Source organism: Larimichthys crocea, chromosome XXI (assembly GCF_000972845.2).
Source record: "Larimichthys crocea isolate SSNF chromosome XXI, L_crocea_2.0, whole genome shotgun sequence".
NCBI lineage: Eukaryota > Metazoa > Chordata > Actinopteri > Sciaenidae > Larimichthys > Larimichthys crocea.
Window position 1 is genome coordinate 6,149,944 of NC_040031.1, and position 23,499 is coordinate 6,173,442.

At 41.2% G+C, this 23,499-nt stretch overlaps 1 protein-coding gene across 1 annotated transcript; it reads right to left on the minus strand.

Annotated features, from left to right (window-relative positions):
* Positions 1 to 214: 214 nt before the first annotated feature.
* On the minus strand, positions 215 to 12,691 carry LOC104920487 (immunoglobulin superfamily member 22). The gene is made up of 25 exons (XM_019278596.2): positions 12,573 to 12,691; positions 12,001 to 12,135; positions 10,143 to 10,279; positions 9,158 to 9,257; positions 9,009 to 9,045; positions 8,583 to 8,754; positions 8,227 to 8,340; positions 7,947 to 8,109; positions 7,070 to 7,182; positions 6,680 to 6,842; positions 5,630 to 5,914; positions 5,424 to 5,548; positions 4,562 to 4,703; positions 3,816 to 4,023; positions 3,622 to 3,710; positions 3,234 to 3,536; positions 2,796 to 2,969; positions 2,475 to 2,603; positions 2,094 to 2,390; positions 1,908 to 1,996; positions 1,640 to 1,832; positions 1,250 to 1,552; positions 990 to 1,138; positions 695 to 875; positions 215 to 585 (listed from the first exon to the last, which is right to left on the minus strand). The coding sequence occupies exons 1-25, from the start codon at positions 12,688 to 12,690 to the stop codon at positions 518 to 520; spliced, it is 3,987 nt and encodes a 1,328-aa protein (XP_019134141.2). The 5' UTR covers position 12,691; the 3' UTR covers positions 215 to 517.
* Positions 12,692 to 23,499: the final 10,808 nt, after the last annotated feature.

A 23,499-nucleotide genomic window follows, 5' to 3' on the forward strand; every position in this document is an offset into this window, starting at 1 on the left:
ACTTCAGCACTATGTGGATATGGTGCATTGTGTATTGCTATAGTTATTTTTATATGCAGACGCACACTTCCTCTTCCCTTCCTCTTGGCTGACATAGCATGCAGCAAGGCCTGTGAAATGAAGTGTATTTGGGGGGGAAAAAATGGAAACCCCGGAAAAAAGATGAAAGTCAAATTACTTTATAGAGAGAAAAACATTTGTGACATAGCGAGAAAGTACAATCTCTCTGGCTGAGTGAGCTGACTAATGAGTAACAATCCCTCCAACATGCCAAACAGTAATCTGCTCCTGGAGCAGACACAAGGCTCTACACAAGGATGGGAGCAAGTCTGACTTCTAGTGGTCATTTTATGCACTACCAAAAAAGTGAATAAAAACAGTTGAACGATGGAAAAGCAGAAACTTGATGTAGATTAATCATCTGCTGGAATTCTTACCACAGCTAAAATCATTGTTAGTGACGACAGCACACGCAGGATGCACTGCACCTGTCATGGCAACAGTTCAAGCAGACCTCTTACAAAATAAGCTTCTCTTTGTTTGCCTGGTTAGTCAGGTTCTCTAACAGACTCTTGTCATCCTTATCTGGAAGAGATCACACGCAGAGAGATAAAGAATTAGTCAAACAAAGCATAATACACTTTTTTTCCCCCACACTCCCCTCCATCCCTCCTCTGTCTCTTTCAAAACCTACCAAATATCACCAGGTTACAGGAGCACTTGGCCTTCCCCAGAGGATTCTCCAGGACAAGTGTATACTTTCCACCATCTTTGACTCCACACGTGGGGATGACCAGGGTGCACACTCCATTGGCTGTGCTCTGCCAAAATCGAGTGGAGTCAGAGATCTTTGATTCGTCCTTATACCAGCAGGCCTACGAGGGGGAATTACCAATGTTATTATTAGTTTTGTTTGCTGGGGGAAAGACAGTACACACAGATGTTTCATGTAGACACAACACTAGTATCAGTAGCTATGTATATGATACCTGTGGTGTTGGCATGCCCTGATAGGCACAGCTCATGCTGCAATCGTGGCCTCTACGAACAGCGTGGTCCTTCAGTGGCAGCAGGAACGTAGGTTTCACCTGACGCGATGGTGAGGCATGTTCCTTCAACTGAAGACTGCTGATGAACTCTTAGATGTGCAAACGCATAAATACAGACATGCACACAGAAACAGATACAGGTGAATTAATCTGACATGCTGACCAATAGCATAACAAAAGCAAAGGTCTTCGCTTCTCACCTTTCTCCTTGGCGATGATGAGAGGTTCCTTCGAGTCCAAGGGATCACTGTCTCCAATAGAGTTCTGTGCAATGACTCGGAAGTAGTACTTCCTCCCAGGAAGAAGTCCAGTGACAGTATACTTGCTGCTAAAGACACACTCGGCCACAGTGAACCAAGAGGCAGTACTGGTGTCACGTTTGAGGATGACATAATGTGCTCCCTCATTGTCATCAGCCAGGTCTGGGGTGTGATCCCACTGCAGGGTCACCGTGCCCGGAACCTCTTCCTCCAGACGCAGGTTTTTCGGGGGTCGAGGAAAGTCTGCAGGACAGGGGCGAGTACAGAAGGAGGATGATAAGAAGAGAAATATTTGATTTATACATATTCAATCAAGCCTTCATCGCTCACCTGTAACCGTCACACTGACATCATAGTGAGCCTCTCCATAGTCGTTTTTCAGGTGTACACGGTAGATGCCAGAGTCAGATCGCTGAGAGGTGGAGATGAGGAACTGGGAGTGATTCTTATTCTTGGTGATGACTTCACGTCCTGTCGTGATGATGCCATCCTTGAACCAGGTCACAACAGGGGGAGGTGAGGCCTGTAAGTGTGAAGAAGGGAAGGATTGAGGAATAAGAATTCATTTGGTAAGATTGATGAATAGGACCAGTCTTACAGTGAAGCTGAGGTGAAGGCAAAGTGCCATTCCGGCCCGGACCACCATCTGGTTCTTCAGCTTACCCTGGAGATCAAACCTGGGTGGCACTGTATAGGAGACAATAAAAAAAACAACACAAAAGAGAAAAAATAAGTGAAGAAAAAAGGTAGAGGGGGAGACTACAAGAGAATTCAGTAATATTACCAGGTGGTGGCATAGCCAGTACACCTTCCTGTAGCTCAATGGGCTCCCCCAGCCCGCCTTCATTGACAGCCCGGATACGGAAATGGTACTTCATCCGCTCTTGAAGTCCTCCGACGTTAAAGGCAGTTCCAGTGATGGGGATCTTGGTGGCCTTCATCCACTCTTTTGCATCTTCAGGGCGAACTTCTAGGATGTAACCCGAGGGCTCATCTCCCTGCTCTGGAGGTGTCCACCTCAGAGAAATGGAGGAGTTTGTGGAATCAGACACACACAGGTTCCTCACCAGGGCAGGAGCTCCTACAAAGGGAGTTTTTATACATTAGATAGTCTAGATAATATAGATACAGAGAGGGAAGGAAGGGAAGAAAATGAAGGACTCACTTATTGGGTCTTTGGCCAGGACAGCATTAGAAATGGTGCTAGGACTACCTGTTCCAGCTCGGTTAACACTGGTGACTCTGAACTCATACTCCATACCATCTAGCAGCCCTTCCACCATGAATTTTGTATCTGAAAACAACATGCACATACGAATTCATCAAGTGAAATGCAAACAAAAACAGAGACAACATGAAAACCACTTGATTTGAGACATGTTAAGACACTTTCACTGAATGTCTATATTAAAAATGTGTTAACACAGCCTTAAACAGCAAGAATCACTGTAGTGAAAATATGTTAATATACTGTCCTGAGTCTGACCTGTGTGCAGCTCTCTATTGACCTGTAGCCACATGTTACTTCCCTTCTTCCTCCTCTCCAGGATGTAGCCCAGAACTGGGGCTCCTCCGTCATGGGCTGGAGGTGTCCAGCTCACTGTCATAGTGTTCTTGGTTATGTTAGACACCTGGGGCTGGGACGTTGTGCCTGGAGGCTCTGAGTGGGTGGATTTAAACAGGAGAATGGTTCTCAAATTTAAGATATGAACAGATGGGACTGTATCTGGTAAAGATAATGAAATGATCAGGTTAGTGACTGTGATTATAATGATAAGGACGCAAATGATGATGAGAGCAATGATGGTGATCACAATAATTCACGTAAAGATCACGTAAAACTCTTCTTTTACTGCACGGACACATAGAATATTTTTAGAGATGATTTTCATGATCGTTGTGTATAGTTTAAATCAGCTCTCACCAACAGGCTCTCCAGCGCGCACCTCCTCTGTCTCGAGAGGGTCACTCATTCCCTCTGCGTTGACAGCCCTGATACGATACTGGTATGCCTGGCCCTCCTCCACTTTGTCATCGCTGAAGGTGGTGGTACAGCTGTCTACATCACCAACCCTGGTCCAGGACTTTTTACCTGCCACACGTCGTTCAATCACAAAGCTTTTAACTTGCTTACCCCCATTGTCGCGGGGAGCCTTCCACTTCATCTTGATACATTTTCCCGAGAGCTCAAGAAACTCCACTTTCCCCTGTGGAGGCTTAGGATGGTCTGAGGGAATGTGGAAAAACTTGTGTTAGGTCTTTCAAAGCTATGTTAAAGAACAGCTTGTTGCCAAATATGTGTTGTCACTCACCAATCACATTGAGGTGCAGGTTGGCTACAGCAGTGCCACACTCACTCTTCAGACGCAGCATAATTGCTCCACTGTCTTCCCTCACACATCTAACAAACAGGCAAAGTGAGAGAAAACATTTAGAGGTGAGTATCTGTATCTTAATTTATGTGACCTTTAAAAAAAGATCAGAACATCTTAGTGGAGTTACCCACCTGCTGAGCACCAGCGAGGTGCTGTCGCCTGTCCGCTCCACCTTAGTCCTCTCATCCTCCATGACCTCCACGCCGTCCTTGTACCAGGTGACTTTGGGAGGCGGCTTGCCTTGAAAGGGGATCTTAATGGTGGCTGTCTGGCCAGCCTTCACAGTTAGAGGTTGGGCTCCAAACAAGTCCAGCACAGAGGAATCAATTTCTGGAGGGTCTGGGGAATGGGGTTAGAGTCTTTTGGATTTTTGGTTGCCAAAGCTTCATGGTGGCTCGTGAGATCTTTACTTCACATTCACAGGAAATAATCAGCTCAAAATTCCTCCAAATTACTCATTTTAAAACTTCATGCAGAGTGAATAAGGGAAGACTTGAGGGAGAAGAATTCATTTGATAGGGTTGATGAATAAGATCATCAGAGTCTTACAGTTACGCTGTGGTGAAGGCAAAGTGCCATTGCATTTTATCAGTTGTTCTGTAGTTTTATTATTATGCATTGAATACAATATTAAACACCAATAAATTATGTCACTTAGTCAAGGGTCATTGGTTTACTCAATGACAAAAAAAGAGGTCTTACAGAAAAAGGTTCCTTTAAGTAAAAACGTCTTCATTTGAAAATGTCTGAAATGGTGAAGAAAATACAGTCTTAAATATTAAAACAGTATTTGTTTTCATGACAAGTTGTTCGTCTTTCTGGTAAGTCTCTGGCCTATGTGTGACTACATACTCAAATATCAAATACAAACACACACCTGCAACAGTGAGTACAGCCTCGCTCTCAGCACCCTTGGCTCTGAAGGTGTACTTGCCCTCATGGGCATCAGTCACACCAGAAAAGATCAGCTTGTGGACGGCTCCCTGTTTGACCACCTGTACCCCACTCAGCTTTGAAATCTGTCAGATGTAACAAGAAGGACAAAAGGGAACAATTGCTTATATATTGTTAATGAAAAATGAGTAATCCAAAAGAGTGTGAGTAATAGAAAATGCATGTAACTTTGTAAAAAGTTTCAAGCTTCATGATTATAGCATCAAGGTTTCACTTACATACTGTGACGCTGTGTCATGCAAGCATATGTTGATTAGTACTAAACACAAACTGCTGGGCATATCATTAGTTTTGCAGGTATTTTGTCATAAACCAAAGTATTGGACAATTTGCAATTAGCAATCTTCTCAATAGACATTTCACTCAACCATAAATGTCAGCCTCATGTTAGTGCTGAATGAAATATTAGAAGGGTCACCAAAGTCATTAGGATTCATCGTCTGGGACTAATAAATGCCAAACATCCTGTATATGTCAATATATTTGACAAGGTAAATAAAAATTTTAACTAGCTGGTGGTGCGAGGAGGAAAGTTAAGGGATCAACCCTAAAGTGAGTATTTATCATCTGGGTACCATGAGTGCCTCCACAAAGTTTCATGGCATCCCTCCAATAATTATTGTGATATTTAAGTCTGGACAAAAGAGATGAATGCCTAGAGATTTGTTTGACATTTACGTATGAGCAAAAGGACCAAAGATTTGTCACATTCATTGAGAGAAGAAGAATTTGAGGAATAACATGAGGACTCCAACCCTTTGTCCCGTCTGGTATCATCTCATTACCTCCACTCCATCCTTCAGCCACACTCCATCTACCTTCTCATCATCAAGAACAACACACAGCTCTGCAGGAGAGCCTGTAGGACACTGAGCATCTGACATACCACTCTTCACTGAAGCAAAACGCTCTGCAAACACATAAAGATGTCGTATTAAAGTTATGTTCCAATGTTAGTCAAAAAAAACTCCAGACAGACAGAAATCTTTACCATCCACGGTCAGATTGGCAGAAGAGACATATTGGTGTTCATCATTGTCCTGGGTGCAGATGATAGAGTACTTTCCCTCATCTGTCAGCTCGCAGTCCTCGATGATAACCTCCGCCCTCTTTCCCTCGCGCATGAAGATGTAGCGACGGCTTGCAGTGATATCGCATCCATCTTTTAGCCAGCGTATGTGCACATCCCTGGAGCTCATCTCACACTCCAGACGGGCTTTGCCTCTCTCCTGAACACGGACATTCTTTAAGTGACTGGAAAACTTGATGGGAATCCCTGGATAGAAGAAAAAACAAACCAATAAAAGAAGGAGAGTCATTTTAGGGTTTACTTGGCTTTCACCAGCATGCTTCACCCTGACTTTTTTGGTCATTTCTGTATCAACACATCATTAACACATCTAAAATTGCAAAAACATGATTATAGAATGAAGATACTCGGTTATTGTTCTTCATATTGAGTTCCAACACATACAGCAGACCTTCATTATAGAATTATAGTTAAAACAGAAGAAGATAGAGTCTATTCATGAATAACTTTAATTAACGCAACCTCAATTACCATGCTTCTGTTCCTCCAACCCCAGAGGACAGCCACATGTCCTTGTGAAGATATTTACATGCCCCAGCTTGCACCTTGGGCAAGTAAGCATCTTGTTAGATAGAGCCGTAATAAATGAGCTTGTTGTGAGGAGGGATTTGGTTGGATTACTTTCAACTTAGCACTTGGAGGGAGGATTTATTGTGCTACCTATACATCTTCATTTCAACGATAGAGGGAAGAGTATGTTGTTTAGCATAGCCATTAAGGAACGAAAGTCTCTAATCTCAGGGGAGGGGGAAAAAAAAGGCATGAATGCTCATCTCCACTGAGTCGAGGAGTTGGGGAAGTTTTCTGTTCCTTCAGAAATTCTAGCTCTACTAAAACAAGACAACACGACCCTTTTGGGAAAAACAAAACATAACAAAGCGTAACAACAATAAAGCACACATAAAAAAAGTATTTTTATGAGGCTAAAGGCAATAAAATGCCAGTCCGTACGTTCAATGAAAAGGGGCACGGTGGCGATGAGGTCTCCGATGCTGATGGTGTAGTCTCCAGTGTCACTGACTTTCACATCTTTAATCTTCAAGGTGTAGGTCAGACCATCCTGAGACAGAGACACGTCGAACTTTTCATCTCTTTTCACCTCCTTTCCTTTTACCTGCAGGAACACAAACACTTCTGGGTGAACAATTTGTATGTTTGAACATATGTATTTCCCTGGTGTTTGCCTCAAATGTGTTGTCAGTGCTTTTCATCAGTTCTTTTCATCTGAGTTAGCCAGATGTTCCTAGAGAGCAAAATCTCAAATCTAATCCAAGATGGAACAGTGTATGCTTGTCGTAACTTGCATTTAAATCCCTGTGTGTCTTCGAGTCATGCACAAACCTTCCAGATGAGCGGTGCATCTGTCTTCTTAGACAGACGGACCTCAAACACAGCGGACTGGCGCTCTGTCACTTTCTTGGGCTTGAACTCAGACAGGAATTTCAGAGGTTCATCTGTAGCAGAGAAAAAGGCTTTTTAATTATAACGGTTATTTTAATTTGTGAGTGTGAGATTTGCATGTTCTCCCCATGTCTGCATGGGTTCTCTCCGGGTACTTCCACAATCCAAAGACGTGCATTTAATAGGTTAACTGGTGACTGGATGGATGGATGGTGACTCTAAATTGCCCGTAGGTGTGAATGTGAGTGTGAGTGGTTGTTTGTCTCTATGTGTCAGCTCTGTGATGAACTAGAGACTTGTTCAGGGTGTACCCCGCCTCTTACCCAATGCCAGCTGGGAAAGGTGCCAGCCCCGCCGTGACCCTGATGTGGATGAGTGGTTACAGAAGATGGATGGTTAGCTCCTAAGTGTATTGGCTGAGTCGTGTAAACACCTCACATGCCAAATAACAGCAGTTGTGAGCTACAAAATATGTAAATATATGACAATCTGTGCTTCAGTAGGTGGGTGTTCAGAGAAATATGAGATGAGTAAGAAAGAGAGTAAGAGAGAAAAGAAATACGATTTAAAATGATTCATTTTGTCTTGTCCTGTAGATGGAATGACAAATGAGACTGGACAAGAATCTGACAATAAATGGAAGGAATAAGCAATAATAAGAAAAAACAGACAAGCACATATGCAGATCAGTTCAACAATTTAAAACAAGCATATGAAAACACAAAGTGACACTAAGAGTAAGTAATATAGTCAATGAAGGCACTGTATCTCTGAGTTATTAGTGGTGGGAAGGACTTGAGTCCCATTCTGCACTTGCCTATGACGTTAAGCCTGGCTGACAGTTTCTTGTCTGCAACCTGCAGAGTGTAGGTGCCCATGTCACTGAGGCTCACGCTAGAAATGCACAGCATGTGCTTGGTTCCCATCTGTTTCACTTCATACTTCCCATGAGAGTACTGGATCCGCAGCAGCTCTGCCCCCTGAATCGTAAACAAAATATCTATATAAAATGAGAGCTGATGAATGTGTAATAGAAACACTCCATACATAAGTTTATATATATCTTTATATATATATATAAAGACATAAGTTTTTACCAGAAACCAATGCATCTTGGTGTTTGGATCCTTCAGCTCCAGGATGGTGTCAAAGATGGCGTTGGTGTCAGTTTTGGCAGTGATGTCCTCCAGAGGCTTCAGCACACGCACCATCTGGGAAAATATCAAATAGATTTTAAACACAACACAAAAATGACAGCATGCCACTGCAATAGTTTCACATATACACATTAGTTGATTTGGGTGTTGCTATGCGACATACCTTTGTTGCCAAGGCTGTGCTGTGTGACCCCCCCCCCCTCCCCTTTCCATTCTGCTCTATTTTAAGCATTTTCACATCACATCCCAAACCTTTTCTTCCTCATGTGTTCCTGTGCTACGTGTGACAGGCCTACCTCCACCTCCACTTTCTTCTTCATCTCCTTCAACTTCCTGAGGATGCCTCTGAAGTCGGTGAAGCCGTGCTCTGCACAGATCCTCTCATAGTCCTTCTTGTCAGCTCCAGCCAGGATCTTTAACATCTCCTCCTCTGTAGGTGGCCTCTTCTCCTCTCTCTTCTCCACACTGCTGCATGAGGAGATAGATCTCAGCCAGAAAATCATAGTTCATGTGTGTTTACATGTGCATGCCATGCCAACAAAAAGGCATCTTTCCCTGCCGCTGGAGCAACATTGCTACACAGCGGGGCTCTTTAGATCTCGTCCTGTAGATATTTCTGGATGCATGCGGGGAAAAAAACTGGGGGTGGATTAGAGAAAGCTCCATCACACCTTGACAGGTTTTGTGGATGTCACAGCCAGTATTAGACAACAAGTTCCTACCGTTTCTTCAGCATCTTTTTGAAGTCCAACGCTGGATCTGGAAACAACAACAGAGCATCTTCACCTGAGGCGCTGAGTGAAAACAGCACCTCAACTAAACTGAAAGCAAGACCAAGACAAATTCACACAAAGTATTGTAAATGACTTACTTTCTGTAACAGTGAGCGTTACAGAGTAGATAGCTTCTCCGTGCTTGTTAGAAGCAATGCACTTGTAGACATCAGCATCTTCCAGGGACAGGTTTTTGATCTGAAGCGGAGGGAATTCATTGCAGGTTGCACAAAATGAAATAAAAAGGCATGCTAAACTGTCACTGTCATTACATCATCGTCTGGTCACTCGAGATGCCACTGCAGTACTTATTTGGATCAGAAGGAGGCAGTGCCATGCTGGGAATAACCAGTAAACATTCAGTGCTGTGCAACTTAACAGTCATCCCTCACCAGAGAAACAGATGGCAAGGGGAGATGCATATGTCAGCACCCACAAGTTAATTGCTTTATAATAGCTATTTAAGCTTCACTTAAGCTCCCAGGCTGGTACAGAGAAAGTGCTAAATCCACTCCAGAGTGGTTATAGATAAAAGGATCAGAGAGTTTTTTTTTTTTCCTTCTAGCTACTTTTGCCCATGATGCATGGAGTGCTGTTGGGGTTGACATCACCAAGATGACAGTGCCCCTCTAGGCTGTACAGAGACACTGCCCTCTGCAGCAGTCTGTTATGGTCACATTCACCTTTTAAAGCCATTTATTTTCTCAGTAAATGCATTTAGATTTAAATGCCTGTGTATGATTAAAAGAAACACTTGCAGATAGTGGTCCAATCACACGCTCGTTTTCATCTGCCAGTAGTCATCAACGAAACGAGTGAAATAACACAAACACTGAGGTGACTCAATTTCTAAAATATTCATTTGATATTAGTCATTATGCAGTTGTATCAAACAGCACAATAAAGGAAAACAAAAGGCCAAGCCATCTGATTTTTCACAGAGAATGAATTAACAAAAACCTCATGTCAGTATCCAGGCTGTTGTTTTTGTTCATTTGCTTTTAAAAGCAAAAGTTGTCAGTGAGATCCTTTAATTATTTAATCACAGGGTACACTATAAACTGTACAGTTATAGTGACAAACCTTGAGTATGTGCTGATGGTTTATGTTGTCATAGAAAGATTTAGTTGTGTCAGAGAGTGGGCATCCACTGGCTCGTTCCCATTTAACACTGGGCTCAGGATTCCCTATCGCCTTGGCCTTGAACACAGCATTGTCACCTATGAATGACAGATCAGGTTAATGAATGTTAGCTTCAGAACAGTGATATGATTCTGATATCCAGAAAGAAATAAAAATACTTAGGTGGCCAGCATATGACCCTGAATTTAAAGCCAGCATCCCAGTGGATAAGGTGTGGTATTACATCATACTCTTCATTAGTAAGGGAAGGGAAATGAATGGATTTCCAGTCTGTGTATGAAAAATATGGTTTAGAGAGACAATATTTTCATAGAAACATGAAAATCCAACACTACTACGTAAATAAGGTGAAGGGACAGAGGAATAGTCTCTACACCCAGATAACTACCACAAACTCACAAAGAGACTTTTGGACTGTTGGAAGAACTGTGTGAGGTTTTTCATAACCCCAAAAATAAAATCAAAACAAACTGGACATCAGAACCAATGCTGGACACAATGTCGACAATTCATTGCAGACCATACTTATATTTTTTGGTCTTGTCCCATCTTACAACCGTTCTGGACTCTAGTGCAACCAACCCCAGATGATTCTGGGATTTGATATTGATTTTACTTGTCTCTCTTTCTACTTGGAAAACATATAGATAGATAAGAGAGGTAAGAGAATAGAAACACGTTACTTTACTAGTTATTGCACAGTAATGATTCAGTTATTGTCCGATGAATTAATATTGCACGTCAACTATGTAGTCAGTGTGTGTGTAGCACTTTTTGTGAGGCTGTATATCTAATAATATCTAATATCTAAGGAACTGGATAACAGGGACAAATGTTTATTAAAGATTCTCATGGCAGCAAGTAAAAAGGCAATAACTAGATCCTGGCTTCTCAGAGAACCTCCCACCTTGAGCCAATGGAAAGAGATTATAAACAGCAGTATGGAACACATAATGTTTAGTTTGCGTTTACAGAAGGAAAAGGGAAATAAATGAGTTACATTCATAGCTGATGAAGAGTCTAACAACTAAAGTTTTAGTCACACAACTGTGAATGTGAATGAAAGTGTATCATCCTGTGGCTCTCTATGTGTATCTTTGAATGTGACTGAGTGACCTATATAAAAAAAAAGTATAAAAAAATAACAACAGTGAGCTGCAGAGTAACTTCTGTTGCTCTCTGTTTTATGAATGATTTTTTATTACATATTAATCATATTGAAGCCATGAGAATAATATTTACTGAACATCAGATCAGTTTCCTCTCTTGTGCCTTTTCCCGTTTTCCTTTTGAGACCAATGAGTTTAAGGTCGAACCATGAATATTAATGTGACGGCTACTCTGCAGCGTTCTGCATAGTGTGTCAGACTATCTTCCACAAGCCTCTAAATTTATAATGGACAAGTAGAGTCTGGGTGAATAAGGCTCAGTTTATGCAGAACAGGCACTAGTACTAGTAGGTTTTCTTTCTGTGGAGGTCAAGCAACACACATACAATTTGTGCTTTGTGAGATCTTTATCAAGATTTTGATCAGAGTTGATTTGCAGTACCGTCACCCAAAAAGACAAATTGTTTTTCTAAAGTTTACACACAGCTGCGAACTTCCCTTGTGTCATCTGAAGTTTCTAGGTAAACTATGGGTGAGGATCTAAAATTAGCTTACACGTAGTTGTCTTCCCGTCTCTAGGGCACACAGTTGTTCATAAAGCCACGTGAAGAGAGATATTAGGGGACGCAAAGGGCGTTTCTTGAAATTTCAAGGTGTTGTGTGAGATGAAAGGAGTGGTTCACCCTCACCTTCTTGGGCAGTGATGGGGCGCAGCTTCTCGTCAAAATCTGGGACAGACTCTCCCTCGGGGATCTGTGTGGATTTCTGTACCTGGCTGAAGGACTCCATTGCAGCTGAGGTCTTACGCTGAGAACCAGAGTGCTCTAAGGGAACATATAAGACATCCACATCATAATCATGTGTTCAAAGGTGAACTATGCTGAAGTTGCCTCACAAGCGAATGTGATATCATTATGACTTTGAATGTTTTTGCGAATATGATATTTTCATCATGACATTCAATGTTTTTGTTGCACTGTAGTGCTGAATATTGTAATTAGTTTTATTGTTTGTCTGTATTTGAGCTTAAAGTGATGGCCTGACATCATTTAGTCCCCAGTGTGCCAACCAGTCCTGCATAATGGGACAGTTGAGAAATGTCAAATAAAGCTTTATTTTAACCATCTTATATTCATCAACATGACATTTGCTCATTGTAATGATGAAGGATGCCCCTTCATGCCATGTCTCATAATTAAAAAAGATTACATTAGAGAGCATGTTAGATGGGGAGAAGATGATCTTGGTGGATAGTTTCTACCTTCCATGGTCCTAGACAAGCCCTGCGAGACTTTTCGCAACTTGGTGGAGCTCATGGAGGAAGTTAAGGTAGAGGAGGTGGAAGAGGAGGACATTTGCATCTCTGACATCTGTCTCATTTGACACATCTGTTGTTCCATCTGCTCCATTCTGCCCCCAGTGGCCTGGAGAAGCTCTGCTGCCATGATGTCGATGCTAAGGTGGTGCCGATGTGTGCCTGGTTGTGACAGATGCAGATAGAGAAATCATAGATTTACAACTGGCAGACAATACTCATTTGACTCCTTAATTAACTGGGTCTTGTTGTATATCAGCTTTTTTATTGCATCCAGTAGATAAGAGGGACCAGAGGGACAGAGGACGTCGTCTAAATACAGACACAGATTCAGCTAATATCCTATAGTGTACTCAGACAGCAAAAGAGGATGTTCAGAGCAGACATACACTTGTGTTTGTGTACTTGCATGCGTGTGAGAGTGTTTTTGTGTGCGTGTATGTATTGAACACACATCTTCACTCAGGTAATTGGGTTTGTGTTTCCAGCAGCATGTACCAAAAATGATTGAAACTGGCCTCCCTTCCTCTGCTCATCCCTCACCCTTTCTGTACTCTATCATCCTCCTTTCAACAGTGACTACAATAGTCCTTTTCCTTTGCCGGGCTCACAGAAAAAGATCCAATTAAAAAGGTAATCCACACACCTCCTGTGTGAGATAAAGCATCGTGTTTGTACCACTGATGAACTGTGCTCTCCCTTTCTTACTTTAAATCTGGATTCCTCTCTCATGCCCAGTACCCATTTCTTTTATTCATTATGTGTTGAAGCTGCGCATCTTTGTTGTGTACGTGCATCTTTGCCGGAAAAAGATTACACACATTACAACTGTTCAATGCCATGTACGAGAAAAAGTGTCAAGCTCCATCTACTCTAAAAATGTATCACTCAGTGTACCTACTTATGAAACGGCAACGCTCACATGAAGCTTAGTGTGCATAATTACGTCTATACTTGGTGAGTCAGTATAACACTGTACAATTCTTTAAGCCTGGTTTTAACGTGTACATGTGGATTTACAAGCCAAAGGAACAATTAGCCACAAGATTAGTCTCTGAATGTTAAATGTAAATGTTGCTTCCTGCTGTAAATACGCCACATGTTGCGATAAGTGAGCTAATTAGTTCTGTAAGCTTTGATACCTAACAAAGGAAGTTGTTTTTAAGCTGCACCAGCAAACCCTTTGATGGTATAACTCTACAGTCAGTCTAAAAGGAGTAGCAATTGACTCAGAGCTACAAAGTGCTGAACAGGTTGCTGTCTCGCAGCAAGTGGAACACAAGAACATCTCTTTTTCCTCCCTGCCTCTCTGCCTCTTTGTTCAGTGTCCTTGATCTCTCTCTCTTTTTTTCTCGCAGCATCCAGCATGGCAAATTGCAAAAGGTTTTTTTTTTTTTTTAACTTCCCCCTTCGGCTTTATTATTTCCACCCCTCCCACCAAAAAAAAAAAAAAAAAAAAAAGACACACACCCAACTTACTTGTTACAGCAAAGCCTTTACTTCCTCACCGATTTAGTCTACGCCCCAGGTTTCTGGTTTAAATGTTTTCAGAGCAAATGTCTTCTCTTATGATGTTGTTAATCCACACAGCGCTCCCCTCGCAGTGGTCCTCCACTGCTTTCTTCGTTGCTTTTTGGTAGATGAGCCAAGGCTAGAGTACTCAGCTTTAACACCTGCTGTGTCCTGTCTCTGGACAAATAAGGCTCTGATCTGTCCTGTGTTTGCCAGGCAAGGCTGTTCTAAGCTGGACTAATGCATCATGCTAATATTTCCCACTGGTCTAGGTTTAAACGTCCACTATGGGCTGTCTCAGGCTTGTATTTTAGAACGCTAACGTTCTCCAAAAAGCATGTGGTGATGGAGAGTTCCTAGCAGGTTCTGCCTCTGATGCACATCTTCTGTGTTCAGTATCAGCGGTCTCAGTCATCATTAAAAATGCAGCAGTCTAAAACAATAAAAAAATAAATTACAAACAGTTTTATCTTATCAGTCTGTGACCTTGTTTGTACTTGCCTCTGGGTGAGGTTTACACCATCAGTTGAGAGCTTGTCAAGCACTGAAGTTATCAAGATAGGGCATCAATGGGACAACGCCTGTAACACATGATAAACCAGCAATGCAGCTAATTAGTAATCACATGTAGGTTACAGAATACACTGTAAAATAAATAATCATATGAATACAGACTGAATTTCTATCTCATATATATGTACATTTTTTTGCATGCCATTACTGCACATTATTGCATACTAATAATAATGTATCCAGTCACACTGTTACATCGATTAAATACATATTTCTTATCAAAAGGATATTTGCTGTGTTACTTTAGCTGGGAAGAAGAATTGAAGAATCAAACTTTAGTGTTAAAGTAATTTTGCTGCCAATCTAGCTACAGTTCACACACTGCAGCTAATAAAGCTAAATGTCAATAGGTTAGGCTATAGGAGATAGATTCAGAGTGATGTTTCCCACATTACTGAACTTCAGATTATGTGCAGATATTTAAAAGGCTTCATCAATATTACACATGCTGGCACATTAGCTTTCTAATCGTTTTTTATCAGTCCACTATAGGACTATGACCCTTCTCTTTATCATTCATGGTTCATGGAGTGTCTCACATTTGGTAAATGCAATATGACAGCGTACACAGAAAGCTGTAAATTGTAAGGACAGAAAGCTAAGCCAAGAAAGATGAAGTCAGCAGTTAAAGGCATGGTGGCATGAATACACTTTTTCCACTGCAGCCAGTTTGACATGAAAAAGTAATCAAGGTTCTGCTCCATTTATTGCAGAAGAGACTTTCCAGTGAGTCAACACGCACCACAGCAGCACCCTGACTCTGTTTGACTGGAATGGAACAGTACCCTAATTATTATCATTGGCAACACCTGTGTTTACCTTATGATTTCACGTCAATGAGCGTTAACAGTGTGTAGCTTTAGGCTGGTGAGTTTGACGTCCCAGAGTTTTCTGCTTCTCATTTGATGCCACTGAGAAAACTAATACCTTAGAAGTGTCCCCTGATGTCTTCAACACAGAAACACTCATCTAAGGAGTCATTTGTGGCAAAGATAGTCAAAAAAAAAAGAAAAACAGGACTGCTAACATGACTGCTCTTAAATGGTTGCGCCCAAGAGCACAAGAAGGAGACGTGACCATAACAAGCCACAGAAAGACGAGGTTTACTCTTATTTTAGGCATTTTAAAATGAAATCGTCAACTTAAGCAGGAGAAAATGTTTCACAAATTAGTTTGCCAAATGTATCTTACATCAAATTGCCCTGGCAAACATTTACTCTGTAGGGGTCTTTTGTTAAAAATTGTTGGACCACGTATCCATAAATAAAGTTGAAATAGCTCAAATTGGGTATTATTCTTTAACCAAATGAAGCAAATTTAATGTGTAGCATTTGAGAAATGTCTTATTTTACAGTCTGGGTGTAATTCAGTAGCATTTTCTGAATTACATGACACTTTATCACTGTTGTGTTTATTCAGTTACACATATCACATTCCCTTGAGGTTATGTTCTCATGTTGGCCAAACTCAACTGGATATATTGACCTTGAAGCAGTTTGTGTAAATGTTTGCTAGTACTAAGACGTTTAATGGTTGTAAATATGTCTGTAAGAGAGTGTCTACATGCAACACAAGAGCTGCTATAGGTTTTGTGGGTGTGTGTCAATGTATCTATGGGCCTGTGTGGGTACATGTAAATACATGATAATATCTGTATAACATTGAAATAATGTGGGTAGAAACATCGATATAAGAAAAACGTTCAGCTACTCCACCAGATGTTGTATTGACCTCCGGGACAAATGTTGATTGGATGTCTGATCAATGTCAACATGTTTACTGCAGCATAAAAGCCCGACCAATGTCATTTCTACTCCCACTCCTCCAGTTAAGTTACATGAGAGGCACAAATTAGAGCTACAGTGGGGCTGTAGCTTCACTGATTAATACTTGGTAGATTGTAAAATGGAAAATAACGGATTTTATTTTCATTGATTTACTGTATGGCACAGTATTATTCAAATTACAGTACATGCACCTGTTTCTGGAAAGAAAATCGAGTGTAGTTTCTTACTTAACTCCTCCACACTATGGCAGGAGATGCAACGGTTTGTCAGGCATTGCTGTTTTAATGTATTCAGACCTGAACTGGGGTGGCAACAACAGATGCTTGGTGAGACTAAAAAATTGCATTTATCACTTACCTGTGTTCTTTTTGCAGAATTCAAACCTACATCACAGTCAGTCTTTGTTTGGTGGGGACATGAATATCTTTGTGAGTACATTGTCACTTGATTTTGAATTTGAGTAACCCTATAAAATACGTTTAATGATTATTTAGGTAGGTACACGAAAAGGTGTAGTTAGGGAGGGGCATGAAAGAAACAAATCAAGAAATAATTGGCAATAATAAGCAACATATCTGACACTCATTTCTTAAATCAGACCCGTTTGACTTTGACTTCTGGTATATTGTGGCTTGGTGTAGTTGCAAGGTTCAAGGTTCAAGGGGGGTTTTATTGTCATTTCAACCATATACACAGTAAACAGTGAAACGAGACATCCATCTTGTTGAATTCTTCCTCGCTCTCATGAGCTTTTTTTTTTACAGCTTTTCCACAACGAGGTAATGAGTGCTGCTCATATCACAGACGATCGACTTCAGGCACGCACATCCAATACATGTTGACTAAATATTCCGGCCTTGGCTTTTATGGTCTCACTTAATGTCAAATTTGAAATTCAGCAAATATTCCTCATTTAATGGGATTGAAACAGGCTCATCATCTTAGCTAGGTAATACATGAATGTTTTATTACAAGCCTGGACTACTTGTCAGGGATATACTCTTTGAGGTGACAGTAGGGAGCATTTAAATGTGATTGTTTGGCTTGACAGAGTGAGTGAGAGAGAGAGAGAGAGAGAGAGAGAGAGAGAGAGAGAGAGGTTGATGTAGAGAAAGAAGGAGAGATAGACATAGAGAGCCCCATTGGCATTACTTCTCTCTAATCCTCTTTGTGCTACACCTGGCTGGCATACTAATGATGGAGAAATGACCTAGATTTCTGTCTTAGCACATTCACACTTGCAGCACAAAACATAACAAATGAGTTGGTTGAATTTATTTAGTGCAACTGCAGTTTTTTTTTAGTTTTTCTGTCATCCTTGAAACTATGAACGGATCCAAGCATGGACATTCACTTTTGATGAAAGACAGACCGTAATGCTGCTACAGTCACTTTGGTCTCAGTTCTTTGAGCTTCTTCTGTTTCTACTTCAACATGAATACAATCTGTGAAGAAGATTGTCGACAAAACTCAAATGTTTGATGTCTTTTGATATGTCCTTGTGACAGTATCCTCAGAAGGAAACACTATTATAACTAAGAAAACTTGAGAAGCCAGAATTTTACATGGTTACAGCTAATCCAGTACTGGCAGCAGATCTATTTTTACTGTTGCCATGTTTAGATACTTCACCTGTTCGGATGGGGATGTAGCTTGCAGTGTAAATCACTAAATGGCAATGCATAGCAAAGCCACTGACAAGCTCTTCCATTCCAAAGAGGAAAATTCTAGTAGCTGCAGGGCAAAGTTTAGGTCGACGAGGAAATGAGCGAGGGGACGTTACTCTAACTTTATGTAGACCCACTCAGAAAAGAAATCTGCAGAATGCTGTTTAATATGGCAGCAGCTGTAGCTATGTGATGTTAAACGCTCCATCTGAAGTGCACATCTCTGGAGACATCTAATTTTCAAATCTGTCCAGCCGTATTTGGAGAAAACAGCTGCAGATGAGTGCATGTGTCTGTTTTTGGTATGTGTTTAGTGTACGGGGTATCGGTGGCTGAATGTAGTAATGATTAAAGTCAGATTCCTAAACTTTTCACTAATGAAGCTTTAACTTTTAAAACATATTTACTGTTCCTTTGTATTTGTACTGTAAGTGTCTGTTTGCGTGTACTTGTTGCTGAAGAATATATGTACGACTGTACTGAGAGAAATATTCACATTTAACCAAAGTGTAGACAACACATTTTCCCATTTCTTCCCTCTTCCTCAAGTATGTCTCCTCTGCTCTGATCTGCACTCCTCTCAATTCACCTTTCCTCATCTCCACTCCACTTTTCTACTCATTCCTGCACTTCACCTCCCCCCATCTCCTGTTTCCCTCATTACTCATCTGTAAACACCAAGGAATGTTATTTCCCAGAAGGAAATTCAATAGGGCACAGTGAAGCAGGAAGAAATGCCATGCTGCACCTGTTTTGGGAGGAGGAAGCTCAGGCACAGAGGGTGGGCAGAACTGATCTGGTGGGGTGCAGGAGGCAAAACCCCTTAATCCCTGTGACATTTTAGCTCAGACCTCTCATCAAAGCTTGTGAGCTGCTGTGCTGCCCGGGTAAAAGAAAGGTTGGAGGGAGCAGAGGTAGACAAAGGCAGACAAGCAGATGTTGGATTAGTAAAAGGAGATGGAGAGGAGAATTTTTTTTAATGCTGAAAGTCTCGGATCAAATGAACTGTTAATTAAATCTGCAGAAGAGGCGATAAAGAGGTCAGTTTCTTCTCTCTCACTTGTCTGAGTCACATCTTCCCTGCTCAAGATGCAAACACCGTCACGCCCTGACATGATGCTCTCTGCATACTGAGTCCCCTAGTGATGCTTTCCCCTTGGTTGTGCTCAGTGGTATCATAACTTCAGTGCCACAGTTTGACACCTGTCACAGCCAGCCAGGCATTCAGTCCTCCCTGTGGGTTTGGTTTCTGTGATACAGCTCCACTATCAGTCCCCACCTTGAACACCCCTCTGCCCATATCATTCCACTGCATGCTGTCACCCCCTTCTTCTCCTCCTGGATTCATCCAAGCATTGAGATCCCTGGGGGTGTGGGTCGGGGTACGTAGGTGCTAAATGTTTCTGCAGAAATTAAAGAAAAGGGAGGTGGAGAGGGAGAACTGAAAAAGACACGTACCTGAATATGAAAGTGTTTCACAAGTGTTTCATAATATGAAAACCTTTCCCTTTGCCAATTTACACCTTCTCCTTGCACCAATATCCAATAAACGGTACCATACACACCGTGTGAAACTTCCTAATGAGAGTTAAAAGTGTGCAGGTCCCCTGCTGTGCGTTGGATGCTTGCCTGCCCTAGGATGAAACAGAAATAAAAATGCGCAGACAGACAAAATGTCAGGTACACGAACTGGGGAGAAAATAGACTTTTCTTTTTTTTTGGTCTTCTGTCTGCCAAAAACAAGTCCAATGATCAAACTGAAATGAACAGAATCAGGACCCTCAAATAGCCCATGATAATGTCCCTGCAGCCAAGGAAAAAAAAATGGTGCATGTAACTATTTGATTACACACTTTGGATGACTTTCAAACCTCAGTGTGAGTGATGAAATGCCTTCAGTTTTCCTTGCAACAGCCCAAGCAAGGTGAACGCTCTGAGGTTTTTGTTTCAGCGTAAATGATGTTTGGCTGAGGTCACTCTCTAAGTACTCATTTCAGTATGGCTCAGATGAATACCTGAACATTTCATTTATGCCCAGTGTTTGCTCTGAAGATTACATTATTAATTCACTGAGACGGAGGATTACAGTTTGTGGTCCGACTGATTCAGAAGGCAGCAGCATAGGACAAACTATATTGAGGTCGTATTCTTATAGACCAGGTTGCATGCCATTTGATCCTTTATCTACATTCAGAGTGGCATCAAGTGATTTATCATGGCTACAGCTGGGTGACTTAAACTGCATATAAACAACATATCTGGTGCATTTTATCAACCTAAGGCAAATGAAACATTTAAAAGAAGACTTGCTCTTTTGAGTTTTATCTCCCATTTGTTTTTACATCTTTTTTGCATTTTGTGTTAAAGTCCTTACACGTCCATTGCACATCACCACAGATGTTCTCACTTAATCTGCCTAATGGGACATCTTCTCATGCAGGACTGCGTGGGTGTGTAGTGATTGACATCTCCCTCAATCTCTTGTTAAGTCTGGCATCACCTGTCAGGATGGGACGATTTATACGATTTGATTTATCTCAGTGTCCTAGTTCCATAACTGTAACTAACTGTATACAGTATATACTATCAGTGCTTGACGAAGTACTCAGATTCTGAGTAAAAGTAGAAATACTATGGTCTTAAAATACTCCATTACGATTAAAAGCAATACATTTTAAAAAAAATCTAAAAATAGAGAAGTGAGAAATGTAATTTTTAAATAAGTTTTTGTATCACTAACAAATGCATGTATGAGTATTTTAATGTTGAAGTTTGTCAATGTGAAGCTAACTCTAGTATACTGTATATTACAGGGTAGATTAGTGCATCACATCATGTCAGCATATGTTTTCATGTAAAAAGTAACTACTAACTTTAAGTATTAAATAAATATAGTGGTGTAAAAAGTACATTTTCCTAAGCCACTGTAATATCTATAGGAAGGTATATTTTCTTTCTCAAGAAGTAAACACAAAATCAACAATGATAAAACAATGATACAGTCCTTGCATCATCAGGCATTGATCAGACTGCGACTTAAACTAAACTTCAGAGTTTTTCAAACCTTTTTCACAGCAGCCATTTTGACATGAAACAGATCAACACGGGTGTTTCCAATGATACCAATTAAGGTTTTGTTCCATTTAGTGCAGCAGAGCCTTTCCAGTGAACCAACATGCACCACAGCAGCACCCTGACTCTGTTTGACCTGAATGGAGCTGAACTTTCATTAGTATCATTGGTAACACCTACTGTTTCATGTCATGTCATGTGGCTGCTGTGAAAAAGGTCTATTGTGTAATCTACGATTAGTTTTAAATAGCCCAGCTGTGGAGGTTTATAGTGTTATAGAGGTGCAGGAGAATAGTGTCCATAAACAGTACACTCAGAAATCATTTTTCTAAGTCTGAGCACAGTACATACTGGAAACCTGCTTTGAATTAGTATGTAACAACTGTTATTCTATTAGTACACTGGGTTTGCTGACATCATTATTCCCAGCAGAGCTCCACCCAACACCAACCTGAGCAGAAGTCTGAAAGGCCAAAATAAATTAAAACAACTGCGAGCAAAAAGGTTTAAATATTGGTCATTTTTATAGCAGACATTTTGACTTGTCATAAAGCACAGGGGGAGTTAACGTTATTGATGGCTCGGCTTAGTTAGATATGTTCCAGATCATCTGATCTGATCTTTATTAGGAAACCTAAATGGTTTAGAGCCTTCATTAAAGGAAGCTGCCTTTTCCTGCTATGACAAAAAGGAAGAAGTAAATACATTAAAATAGAACTATGAATAAGACTACAAATCTGTGCACTCTGGAAACAGTCCAAACGGCATATGAACTTGTTATTTCTCTACTTGTTTTACTTGCTTTTTTTTTTTTTTTTAAACACAAGCAGTCTGGCTTTAACGATAAGCTCAGTGAAGACCAAAGACTGTGCTGCCTAATGTAGTCATTGCTCTTATCTTTAACCAGAGGGCGGCAGTCAAGCGCGCATCCTGAGCGCGTCTGCAGGGTGTCACACACACACACACACACACACACACACACACACACACACACACACACACACACACACACACACACACAGCAACCAGGTTACATTATGTTGAAATTACAGTGTAACGCACTGCAACCTCAATTTAGGAAATATTATTTCAGCCAAATTAAAATCATGAATATGAACATTTCGTCCTACCTTTTCTTTAACACATGGGGCTGAAGTTGAATTTAACAACAACAAAGACAAAGGCAAATGTCATGTCAGACCAATTAAAATGTCACACACATGCTCACCTGCTTAATTCAGAAGGGATTCAATGCAGTTTGAGAAAACCTTTTATTCTAAACTAGTATGAGAAATCTTGTGTGTTTTTCTTTTTAAATTTATATATTTGAGTGGCCCCGCACTCACACAAAGCGATCATCTCTATCCACAGACAATATTTCAATTCATTATATAATAATAATATAATAATTAATTAATTATAACAATTGAATTTTATGAGTTTATCTCCTGAAAAATCAATCAAATCAATGCTTGAATTCAGAGGAAAAGGTTAGAATAAAGCTTAACAAGTTTCAGGACGTGTTCAGCTATTGGATGATGGATTACACTGGTACCAAGCTACGGTGAGCGCAAACCCTTGTCATCCCGCCTCCTCTGAACCCTTTGCGGGGCTCTAATTGGACGCCTCACTTGTCATTCCCCCTCCAGCCCAGGTTAGGTTGCTCTGCACCGTTAAGATGCTCAATTGATGGGCGTACGGAGCTGTGTGCAGTGAAAGGAGATACTGTTATGTGTTTCATTGTAGCAAAACAAAACCATGTTCTATCCTGGTTCTGTCACCGCTTGTTGCAGGTTTCTCCGCGGCACCCATCCTGGAGCCCAGCTGCTTTTTCCTCCCTGTGCGCGGTGACAAGCGGGTTGGACGATGCTATTGCGGCGTTTTAAAGGGAAAAAAAGCTCCTGATAGAATAACAACACAAGGCAGTGCATCCGCCGCTAGCCCCACACATCAGTGTTGATTAGTTTAATCCGGATGAGGTTATTCGTTCGTGATCGCGTGGACTCGGACACCGCAGGTACTTTGGGGAGAATTTGGGTGAAACGCACCTGCCGCGAGAGAACGGACCAACCGGAGCACATGGACGCCCGCACCCTGGACCTCAAATCGGACAGTCACATCTGAGTATTTCTATCCAAAAAAAAAAAAAACCTCCTTGCTACGACGCCATGGAGCGTTCGCAGTTTTTTTTGAATCGGTGTAATATTTATCCGTCGCTGGGCTTCAAGCCAACCCGAGTATGAGGATGACAGCTGATCGCCC

Excerpts from the sequence above, each read along its gene's own strand:
- LOC104920487 (XM_019278596.2), bottom strand. The coding sequence starts at position 12,690 with ATGAGACAGATGTCAGAGATGCAAATGTCCTCCTCTTCCACCTCCTCT. Across the intron at positions 10,280-12,000 it reads CCCCATCACTGCCCAAGAAG|GTGACAATGCTGTGTTCAAG; the intron begins GTGAGGGTGAAC and ends TGTCATTCATAG. Across the intron at positions 1,553-1,639 it reads TGTCAGTGTGACGGTTACAG|ACTTTCCTCGACCCCCGAAA; the intron begins GTGAGCGATGAA and ends CCTGTCCTGCAG.